At 37.4% G+C, this 12,337-nt stretch overlaps 1 protein-coding gene across 2 annotated transcripts in view; it reads left to right on the plus strand.

Moving 5' to 3' along the window:
• The window catches only part of ELP3 (elongator acetyltransferase complex subunit 3), a 100,999-nt gene that overhangs the window by 53,003 nt on the left and 35,659 nt on the right, over positions 1–12,337 (plus strand). For both annotated transcript variants that reach the window (XM_032389035.1, XM_032389036.1), the window contains one exon: positions 3,977–4,170. In XM_032389035.1, the coding sequence (XP_032244926.1) occupies positions 3,977–4,170 (194 nt within the window). The remainder of the gene's footprint in view (positions 1–3,976; positions 4,171–12,337) is intronic.

Raw genomic sequence — 12,337 nt, forward strand, 5'->3', positions numbered from 1 at the left:
TTATCTTTACAATATAAAAGTTGTTAAATAATAAAATCACTATTAAATATTACTTGAAAATTCAGTACATCCTAGAGAGATCATATCAAAACATAGTAGTAGTCCTCTGCCACTTTCAACTGTTGTAGCTGGGGTTTTTTTCTGGGTATTTACCCCTCTGTATTTCTTACTACCATGCTTGGATTGCTTTTTCCTGATGATTTTGGATAGATTCTCTTGTCTTACTGTTATTGTAGATGAAAAGTTAATTCTTTTAAACTCTGCTCCCATTTCCCAATATTGTTACATCACTATTTTAGCTACATTAGTAGTCAATGTTTACATTACAGTTTTTACATAAATTATTACTGACATAGAGCCAAGTAATATACTAACATTCTTTTCTTGAATAACGTTTTGGGTTTTTTCTAGAATTAATAATTGTCTTTTTTTTAATTTGCTTAGTTCTCTATGCACCTGTAACTTTCAAGGGTACCCACCCACTCAGTGTTAAGGCCTCTCTACCAGTGGCCTAATTAATCAGATATTCTCTCAGTTCCTTTTTTAGGCTAGTGACATGACTCATGGATGTCTTGTCCTCCAACTCCAAACTGGACTGGCAGTTCTCTGTGCCTGGTTCACAACTGTCCTCCTGGAGGCTTCTCTTCACCAATCTCCTGGATTGGATTCTTTGTTTTCTGGTTTCCAAGTTAACCCTTTTTATTTGTTTATTCCTTGACTTTACTAAAACACATTTTCCACCAGTTTCCTTAGGAAATATTCATCATAGAAAGTAAGGCTTTGGTGTGCTCGAAAAAATGGCTCTTTGCAACCTTCACACTTAGAGAATTGTGTAAAAACATTTTTTTAAGGCATTGCACCATTGCCTTGTAGCTTTTAGCATTGCTGTTAAGAGCACAATTTTGTTTTTATTCCTTATTCTTTAATCCTATGATCTATGTAACCTGGGTGTTTTGTTAACTCTGGAATATTTTAGAAAATTGTCTTTATCCCATATGTTGTGAAATTTCACAGTGCTGTATCTTGGCAAGAGGTTTTTAACTAATTGTGCTAGATTTTTGAAGGATCTGTCATCTGGGAAATTTCCTTGTACCACTGGGTAATTTTCCCCTTTCATTTTCTATGTTCTCTTTCTAAAACTCCTATTAAGCAAATGTTGGATCTCCCAGGTTCGTCAAGTATTTTTTATATTTTTTACCTATTTGTCCTTTTTTTTCTGCTTTCTTCTATTCTCATGTTTATCTTTCAACTTTTCTGTTAAATGTTATTATTTTTGTTATAGCTTTGATTTTCAAGAGTTCTGTCTTACCTTCTGGTTGTTTGATTTTCTCTAGCATCTTGTTCGTGTTTAATAGATGTAATAGATCTTCTCTCTCTGAAGGAATTATAGGGTTTTTTAAGTTTCATTTTCCTTTATGCAATGCATCTTTCCTCCAAGTTCCTTTTTTTTCTTTTTGTTTTGTTCTGCCCTTTATTTTTTAGGCTTCCTCCAAGTTTCTGGTGATCCTTAGCCAAATGGTCATACTTTAAAAGTAAGGGACGGGGTGGGGGCCTGGGTAGCTTAGTCAGTTAAGCGTCCAACTCTTGATTTTGTCTCAGGTCATGATCTCAGGTTGTGAGATTAAGCCCCGTGTCAGGCTTCGTGCTGGGCGTAGAGCCTGCTTAAGAGGCTTTCTTTCCCTCTCCCTCTGCTCCACCCACCCCCCCTTAAAAAAATTAAAATTAAAAAATAAAAGTAAGGGGCTGAAAGAACAGATTGCAGGGTCTAGGTAGCTAGCTGCTGGGATACCTCATTGAAGGATATTCATATAATAAGCTCTCCTTTTCTTTTTTTAAGGTTTTATTTTATTTATATTTTTTAAGATTTTATTTTTCAGTAATCTACACCCAACCATAGGGCTTGAACTCATAACCCCAAGATCAAGAGTCACATTCTCTCCAACTGAGCCAGCCAGGTGTGCCCCAGCTCTCCTTTTCTTTAGGGGATTCTCAAATGTCAGTATCTTGAACTCTTATTTAGGGCCATTTGATTAATCCAGAGATGAACTCTCCAACTTCCTGCTTGGGGGTGGCTGGTATGAGTAGGTCACAGAAAATTGACTGCTGGTATCCAGGGAGCAAGGCAGGGAATCCACCAGTGAGTGTGCTGGCTTTCACTTAATCTCTCTGTCTTCAGCCTTTATCCTCACCTAGGCCTTCCTTTGTACCTGGAATCTCAGAATCCAGCAGTTTCTCCAGGGAACAAATGGGCAGGTGACTACCTGTAGGCAGGCCAAAGGAATAAGGGATAAATCCCTCCATGTTCAGACAGAAGAAATCCTGTGATTTCTTCCATCCTGCCTGGTTAATGGTACTTTTGACCCATGAGCTTTTCTGGGACTCTAGTGTGACTGAGCTGGACTTTCATGGGTATCCACTTTTGCAGATACTTTGTTTATAGTTTTATTTACTTGCAAAGTCATTTACCAATCTTCATCCATTTTCTGTCTTCCAAAAATTTATTACCATCACTGGTCCTGTCCTCTAACACCCAACTGATTTCCTCTGATGTTCTTTTTGTTCTTCTGGGTTTATACTTTTTTAAAAGTTCATCTCTTATATTACTATGATTTTGGAGGGAAAGGAAGGAAACACATGTTTCAATTCTCCATGTTTAACCAGAAGTCCAGAACCAATTTCATCTATCATCATTCTTACCAGCCCAACTATCTTCTAAATTTATCATATAAGCCCTTGAACTACTTTTCTGAAATCCCATATTCCATTATGGATTCAGACTAGGTACAGAATGACTTGCATACGTGTTCTTTTGGGTGGCTATAGAATACTTATAAAGGCCTAATGAATCATTAATATATAAATGTTACAGGGAAAATTACATGCAATTACAGAAGAATATCCCTAAGACCAAATGATGCACAAAGAATACAGCATTTAAGAATATGACAGAAATCAATGAGAGAGATCGAAAAGTCTGTAGTTAGATTTCTTTGAAAAGCAAGTTAAGCTTTGGAAAGCTCTACAAGAATAATGGAGCACAAGATAAAAAGCATTGTTCTAGTCACAATGTAGTACAGCTGGCTCTCTAGGTACTAATGCCAGGGTGGGGTGAGAGGAAACTGAGTCCACCTTCATTCCTCTATCACGCACTGTGCTAAAGTAAGAGCAAATGAGCAGTGCAAAGTCATGGAAAGGATAATGCCTGGTGTCTCCTTGCTTTATCCCAAATAAAGCCAGCTGAGATGATATAGTACAGGAAATGACTATGTCAAAGTAGATAAATTAGATGTATTTCTCAGTGTCTAGATAACAGATAGTGTGTATCCCAGGTTAGGAATGGTGCCAGTTGGCCTGAAGAGGGATTGGCACACTCTTTCTGCTAAGGGCTGTATAGTAAACATTTTAGTTTTTGCAGGCAAGTGATGATCTCTGTCACAACTTTTTTAAAAGTTGAAACAGTTAAGCATATTCTATTATGAAAGGAGGATACAGTCTAGAGGTGAAGGCGGGCATCAAATAAATTATCAGTGTGATGATACTAAGAAAGCAGTAATAAAGAATTCAGTATGAATTTTTTTTTTTTTAAGCGAGGCAACTTGTATTTGAAGGTCAGGAAGGCCTCTCTGAAGAATTGGCATTCATGCCGAGACCTGGAGATTAGCTAGATGAAGTAAAATTGATGTACTTTCCAGACAGAGGAAATTGCCTTTGCAAAGGCAGAGAGGCAGGTGGTGAGGAGATGAGATTGCAGCAGTAGACAGGGGCTGGATTAACGAGGGCTTTGTAACCCAGCACGCACACATTTTGCTCCAGTGAGACTGTAAAAACAATGAGTTGCTATTTTGTTCCATCAAGGCAGTCTAAGGACTTGGTAGGTATGTGAGAGAAGCTGGCCCAGGACTGAAACTTGACCATGGAACCTTCGTCAATCTCTACATAACTAATGGAGTGGTAATTTTCTATTCTCCATTCACAGGAATTTTTTGAGAACCCTGCTTTTCGTCCTGATGGTTTGAAACTCTACCCTACTCTGGTGATTCGTGGAACTGGGCTTTATGAGCTGTGGAAGTCAGGAAGATATAAGAGTTATTCTCCTAGCGACCTGATCGAATTGGTGGCTCGGATCCTTGCTCTTGTGCCTCCATGGACTCGAGTGTACCGAGTGCAGAGGTAGTGTGTTCTCTTTTATGCCAGAAGTAATCAGTGATGAGTCTGTCTGTTTAATTTCTAATGAGAACAGTCCGAGTTAATATTGAGGGGTTTGAATCTTATTTTTTTTTAATTAAAAATGAGACCTGGAATGCTGTCTATACATAGACAGAGATGGAAATCATGTCCAAGCCACTTTGCCAGTATCTTATTTATTCATGTATTCATCTCTCCATTGCTTCATGTGCCAGGAAATGGAGTTATGATGGTACATATGCATGATGTTGGTTCCAGAATTTCCTTTTACAGGTCTACTTCAATCTGGATACAGTAGTGAGTATGGAAGGAGGAAGTGTAGCCATGTGTCTGTTATCCCTGTTGCAGAGCCTCTAAAGAAAAAAAAGAAAGAGTAGCTATAATCATTCTTCACAGATATTAATGTAAATGTGGAGAGAGAGTAACCTATTCCTGATGGCATGAAAGAAATCATCTTAACGGCTTTTTTCCTAGAGGAGAGAAAACCTAAGATCTCATTTGCATTCATGACATACATACATACATATGTTTATTTATTTATTTTACAAGAAACATAACATGGAAGAAAAATTTTAGGAACCATAAAGTTACCTGTCTACCTACAATCCTGACAAAGCCATCCCTGTATTTGCTGTTCAGGAAGGCACATTTCTACCACCTTGCCAAAAGCTGCCTAGATTCTAGTACAAACAGAAGGTTTGAAAAGGTGACTAGCAAATGCATGTACAATCAGTTGCTGTGACTATTACCCCACTGAGCACAAAAATTGTGTTCCTAATAATATAAAACAATGAGTACTGAAAATAAGCAGAATGAAGAAAATTATCAAGAATATAAAATAATGGATTTGCTTAAAAGTTGAAGGATATTTACACACCATACTTCTGCCACAACGTATTTGATTTCTTAAATTTTTTTAAATTATTGGCCCAGTTGAAGGATCTAAATTGCCCATATGATTTCTGTTTTTTTTCTTTTAAATACTGAGGAAAACTCAGCTGCCAAAACTGTTTGCATTGTCCTTCCCCTTCTTTTTCAACCCTTCTGAAACTCAGTTCAAAAGACATTAGAAGGTGTTCCAACGATGCAGCCATGTGCACAGAAGTAGGGAGCCACAGGGCGGGTATGTAGGCTGCACCTGTGGAGGAGGCAGTGGTGTGGCGTGGTCTCTGGCAGCCCAGATGTGGTGAGAAGGGCATTCTCGCCGAGGGCTGGTCTGGCACAGGATGTCAGAACTGAGCAGGGTGAGGAGCATATCTCTGGGGTGGGTGCAGAGAAGAGGACAGCAACAGAAGATTGGTTACTTGCAGAGGGTTGATCTAGGAAAGTAGACAATATTAAGGATAATGGGAGCTAGGTTTTGTGTTACCTGGAATGGAAATTACAAGTGTGAAAAAGAAAATTAGAGTGCACCCTGTGGTGTTTTAGAATAGGAGATACTGGTGTGAACTCATGGTTTTCAACATATAGGAAGATATAGAAATAATTGTAAATGTATAATAAATAATAAATACAGTGTGTCTTTTTCACAGTCTGTTTAAAGCCATGTTTTTTTGCATTTTTTTGCCGTTTGTTGGTGATTTCACTATTTAAAATGACCCTTAAGGGTAGTACTGAAATGTTGTGTAGTGTTCCTAAGTGCAAGAAAGCTATGATGTGCCTTCTGGAGAAAATAGATGTGTTAGATAAGCTTCATTCAGCATTGAGTTACAGCACTGTTGGCCGGGAGTTCAATATTGAATCAATAATTATATATATAAGATGTTGTTAAACACATGTGAAACAAGGTTATATGTTGATCAGTTAATGAAAATGTTGTGACCAAAGGCCCACAGGAACCTAGCCCTATATTTCCCCTAGGAGCAGTGTTTTAATATTCACTAACTCAGCGTTCATGGCAACTTTGTAGAACATAGCTACTGCGAATAATGCGAATTGACTATACATTGTTTCAGAATACCTCCCTACAACATGCTTATTAATTACAGAGCAGAAATAAGTAACTTGACTGTGGAGAAGACTGGCAGCTGGTCAAAGTGAATATCACCAGTAACAGGACAAGTCAGTTATGTGCCACATGATAGTATGACAGTATCACTTCTGTGTTACTCAGCCAAAATTCCATAATCTGAATTTAATTATGAGGAAACAGCAGACAATCCCAAATTGAGGGATATTCTAAAAAATAGTGTGAAATCTTCAAAATTATAAGAATTAAGGAAAGAGTTTCATTTTGAAGGAGACTAAAAAGTCATGATACCTAAATACAACACAGGGTTCTGACTGGACCCTTTTGCTATAAAGGACATTATTTAGACACTGGTGAACCTGCAGTGGAGTCCAGGATTAGACAGTAGTAAAGTACCGGTGTTAATTTCCGGATTTTGGTGGTTGTATTATGATTGTGTAAGAGAATATCCCTGTTGTAGGAAATACTTTAAGTATTCTGAGGGTGTTGGAACATCTTCTTCCCAATTTACCGTCAAGTAATTTAGGAAAATAGTTATTTGTACTGCACTTGGGACTTTTTCTGTAACTTTGTAAAAATGTAAATTAATACAATAGAAAACAAAGATGCAATAAGTAGTATTAATAAAGACAAAAGAAAAAGATTATTTGCATTTAACTGACTTGAGCAACTAGATACAAGTGAAGATACTACTTCCCAGAGCGGAGTATGACAACAGATCTGTTGTGTGGACCTTAATTTAGTGATAGTGATCTTATCAGCTCTGAGTACCTGAGACACTTACCTGGCCCTTATTATTCATAGTGAGCCCTAACACATATTTCCCCCATGGGGGCCAGTGTTGCTGGACTAGCCCTTACGCTGCTTATTATAATTGCAGGACACACTTCAGCAAAAACCATCAGGGGACTTTGAGAAACAAGATTTGTTACTCAAATGTCCTGGAGGGTAGCCAGCAAACCCAATAGGTACACAGTGAGCTTGAGGGGGAAGGGGGGAAAGGCATGAACCTGGGCCTCTCTGCCTTTATTAGGATCCAAGGGTGGAGTGTCTAGGGTTTTGTGGGTTCACTCATTATTGGTTAATTTAAAGAATAAGAGTGGGAATTAGGGTATGATAAGGAAGAAATGGGGCCACTCAGTGGGCCAGTTATCTAGGTTAGCCAGGGCTTTCTGAAAGAGGGAACTTCGTTGGGGGAAGGGTCAGTCTAAGTCCTTATCTGGTGGTTTTGCTAGTAGCTGTGTCACACCGCTGGCAGTATGTGTACTCAGGATGGATGTCTTTTGAAATGGATGCCTCAGCAATCAAAAACTTAATGTCAGGCACTTACACTACAGAAAGCTTAATGTCAGGCACTTACACTGCTGGGCAACCAGAGAGCTCAGAAGATAATACTTCCCAGCAGCAGAGAATGGCAGCAAATATCACGGAGTAGATAGAAATTTCACAGCCATACACACCATAGTTTCTTACCATAAGTAACAAGGCATAACTCACACAATCAGGTGAAGAGTTTGCATTCTCCCCCTTCACTTTCAGTTTTAAATTTCTTACTGCTGGGCGCCTGGGTGGCTCAGTTGGTTAAGCGACTGCCTTTGGCTCAGGTCATGATCCCAGGGTCCTGGGATCGAGTCCCACATCGGGCTCCCGGCTCAGCGGGGAGCCTGCTTCTCCCTCTAACCCTCTCCTCTCTCATGCTGTTTCTCTCTCGCTCGCTCTCCAATAAATAAATAAATAAAATCTTTAAAAAAAAAAAAAATTTCTTACTGCTGTAACCAGTGAGTCAAAAGCAACAGAGACATTGCTATAACATTAAAAGCTTAATTTTATAGACCATGAAATATCACCATGGGACATTGTCCTGGCCTACCACCAAGAAAATAAAGACCTTGAGAAAACAAGAGCAGCAAAATAATCTCTATAGCAAAATTGTGAGGGCATCATGACCAGAAAAATTAAGAACATGTGTGTTAATATAACCAAAGGTTGTATGATGAGAAGGGCATAATATCATGGATAACCAACATGAGGCTGATGAAAGAAACCCTCTTCTCAGTTCTCCTATTATGACACCATTAGGGCTCTCTCTGGAGAATCCAGCAATAGAAGTGTCCCCCAGCTCTAATTCCAAGAAGCCAAACCGTCAGTTCTATTTCTCTATCAATACATCACTTAAAAGATTTATGCAGGACAAATGGTACAGGTGGGTGTAGGCTTAAAATTTTGAAGTGACACTCTTTTATTACTTTACAGATGTGTGGGTGAATTAAAACTTAACAGAATGCTGTAAAACGAGAGGTACAATCTCTTTAAACATGGAATTAGTAATGTCCTCAGACTCACTCAGAATTTATTTCAAGATGGTGATGACTCAGTTCCTAACGTAGCAAATGCCTTTGGTGGAGAGAGTCATCCAGAGTCTACCTGTGATGTCAGATTTTCATGCTTTGGGACTGATAATTTACTTAATTTTGAATGTGATTATTTTCTAGGTTTTTTAGAATAAAGATTAAAATCTTTGGGATACTTTCTATTTTATTTTTCTATTTTTTGTATTTCTAATTTAACCATGATATTGCTAAACAGGTTTCCATTAGAATTCTTTGGTTTTATGTAGCTCACCATGCACTAATTTAAAGCATTTGTTTTCCAATAAGCATGGACAGAATCCCTTCAAATACTTTACCTTATTTTTTGCGTTGAATATTACTGAACTATTACTATGGCTACCTACATAAGAATTCATTCAGATTTATGTTTTGCTACTTGCTTTTTACCCATTTTTATTTGCATACTTTCTTGGTATATACTGCATAAAAAATTATTCAAACTTACTTTATATTGACTTGTTTTTTTGTTATCAATCATCACTGAAATTCTAGCCTAGGCTTTTACAGTGCTGAGGTAGAGAGTGTTTTTTCACCGTTTGTTGATCCCAATACATTTCTTTCAGAGCATGTGATTTTATATTTTTTTTCCAACAGAGTTTGTAGGATATTACTATCCAGAACTTGTATTTTCTACTTAAGTTCTAGTCATAAAGCACTGTATTTACATGAACAAAATAACCTCTATAAAGCTACTTTAAAAGCACTTTCAAAATACATAGTAATAACAGGCTTATGTTATTTTTCCAAAAATTTCCTTGTATGATTAGAATGCATCTTTACATAGCAATACATTTTATACACTTGCAAATGTTTTGTTTGCATTTTTGTGTTCCATTTCTCATTAAAGACTTAGAATAATCTTCATAGTTATAATTTTAATGGCAGCACTGCAGTCTAGCATTTTAATTTGTCTCATTTAGTAAACTGTTCCCTGATATTGGACATTTAGGTTGCTTCCAGCTTTCTTTTTTTTTTATCACTATCCTGACCTCCATGACAGCTAAAATCCATGTACATAGCAAAATCCATTTTTACTTTTGATGAAGTCATCTATTAGAGTAGTATAATCTAGGAAAAGGATCACTCATGCTAAGGGAACCTTACTTGATGATGATGAATATACTTTCTGGAACAAGGGGAGTATAAATGAATTTTGTGGGTTTTGCTATGTATATTGATATAGTTTTCCAAAGGGATTAGGATAAGCTTCCAATTTAGAGTAGTAAGTAGTTATTGGTTTTATCACAATCTCTATAGAATCAGATGCTTACATTTTTTATTTACCTAGGGGCTTTAATTTGCATTTCTGTAGTTATTAGTGAAGATTAACATTTTTTCATGTAACTGATTATTATTTGTGCTTCTTCTTAAATCAGTTGTCTGTTTTGTATATAAGTTCCAGTCATGGAATTTGGATCATAAAGGAGATGGTGCTTTTTGTTGAGATAACTCAGAGAAAATCTCAATTTTACCTTTCAGAGGCCTTTTGAATTATCTTCATTCTTCTGGACAAATATGAAGACTAGGGAGACAAAAAGCCATGTTCACATAGTACATTTAACACTTAAGAACAGTCTGATAGGTGTGTTCTGGTAAAAAGCTTCACGTCTTGGCTTAATGTTTTATATTTTATTTATTTTATATTTGGTTAAAGCTCAAATTTGGTATATCTGGCCCTCTAGAAGGAAATTTGTATGGATAGCTGGATGGTAAAATTTTGAAATAGAGATGCTAAAGAAAGTTTTAGTGGGTAACTCAAACATTATATACAAATGTGTGCAAGAAAAGACAGGGTCTTTAGACAGTGTTAAGTAACTGAGAAACCTGATTTGGGCAAAGAGAATCGTATGGTTTTGACTCTGCAATGTTCCTTCTAGCTTCAGTTTTAAACTTTTAGAGCAACTCTGAGAATGTAGAAAACTGATAAAGAAACCATTGGCAAGGGAGAAGAGTCTCCTTCCAGAGTGTTGAATCTAGGTAATTTAATAATTATAGTTTATTTTTGTCTTAAACCATACTAAAGGCAAATCATATGTGTTTTTGTGTTCTGTGCCTTTAGGATATCTGGCTATTTCTATGTAGGGTCACCTAGTGACAGCTTCTACCAATTACAGGTAATAAACTTAGTGTTGACTGGTGCATCTAAACATACAGGGAGATTTTAGGAATAGTTTTTCAGACAGGTGTTAGAAGGGTAGAGAGGAAGGAGAGTAGGAGAGAAGATATTTCAAGTGAAAACACAATGTTTTATACTTGGCCTTTTTTTAAATACTATATTTTACTAATAGATTACTTGGTATTTTTAATTGGACATTTTCCCCACCTTTTCGTAACTAATTTATAATTTAAACTTCTAATTTTATGACCGTTGAGTCAGTAACATCTTATTGGGTACTTTTATGAAGCAGTATTCTAATAGATGATTCTCTGTTGTGGCCCTGAAGGATGAAGTGCATGATTGAATGTGAAATTCTGTGCAGACACATGATGGAGCCACATTAAAATGCTGTTGCCTGCGGGCCCTTTGACAGCTGTCTGCCTTGCGGTGGTATTTAAATCACTGTGAAGCATTAGAATAGGAATACCAATTTGCAACCAAAACATGCTTCCGAAGCTTGAGAAGCTTCAGACCAAAAAAGCTCTAGACATCATTTTGAGAGGTTTTTGATGAGCAAATTGCACATATTAGCACCTCTAAGCTTAAAATGTTACCTACTGAAATAAAAAAGTGAATAAATATTATTGAGTGTAATCTCTTTTCAAGTCAAGAAAGTAAAACTAGATTGAAACAAATTGAGAAACCTAAAAATAATTTTAACTCCTACCTAGATGGACTTCAGATGGTCAGTAATCTCACCTGGGCTTTGAGCTCCTAGAAGACTATAACAGTATCTGTTTATCTTTATATATTCCAGATTGCTTAATAGACTACTTTGCACATAGAAGATGCTCAGGATATATAGAATTCCCTTTGTTTTCATTGCAAAAGACCTTGTCACTGAAAGTGGAGATTGCCACATTGCTATTCCTTAATGAGGAAGAACTCCCATCTGGTATACTCCAAGCACGTCACTGCCAAAGACCATTAAAACCATGTTGTGGGTGTCTGGGTGGCTCAGTCAGTTAAGCGTCTGCCTTCCTCTCAGGTTATGATCTCAGGGTTGCCCCACGTGTCAGGACTCCCTGTTCAGCAGGGCGTTTGCTTCTCCCTCTCCCTCTGCCCCTCCCCACCAGCTCATGCTCACTTGTGCATGTGCACTCTCTCTCTCTCTCTCTCAAATGAATAAATAAAATCTTTAAAAAAAAAAAAAACCATGTTGCATTTTTGTAGTGATAGACATAAATTTAAGGATATTTATGAATTGTCAGCAGCATCATAAATCCCTCTATTATCAGGTCCTCTCTGACTTGTGCTTCATGGTAGTCAGAGCTAGCTTCTGGGACATGTGACCTGCGTAGTCTCATAGGGCCTTGAACTTGGCTTAATGCTTTGCTTTCACCATCTTGAAATTACTAATAGTTTCGTAACAAGAGGCTGTCGTCATTGTACTAGGCCCCACAAATTATTAGCCAGCCCTCTTGGTAATTATTTCGGTCATATAATTCTGCTTAACAACACTATATGATAAAACCAGTCCCTTAGAGAGTTTACTTCATCTGAAAATTTTAGTCTTTTAAAAGTACTGGTTCATTATTAGAAATATTTGTGGAGAGCCTGTTCTTCCTTCCCCTCCCCCCTCTCCTTCCCCTCCCCATCTCTCCTTCCCCTCCCCACCTCTCCTTCCCCTCCCCA

The sequence above is a fragment of the Phoca vitulina genome, unplaced genomic scaffold (genome assembly GCF_004348235.1).
Source record: "Phoca vitulina isolate PV1807 unplaced genomic scaffold, GSC_HSeal_1.0 scaffold53, whole genome shotgun sequence".
NCBI lineage: Eukaryota > Metazoa > Chordata > Mammalia > Carnivora > Phocidae > Phoca > Phoca vitulina.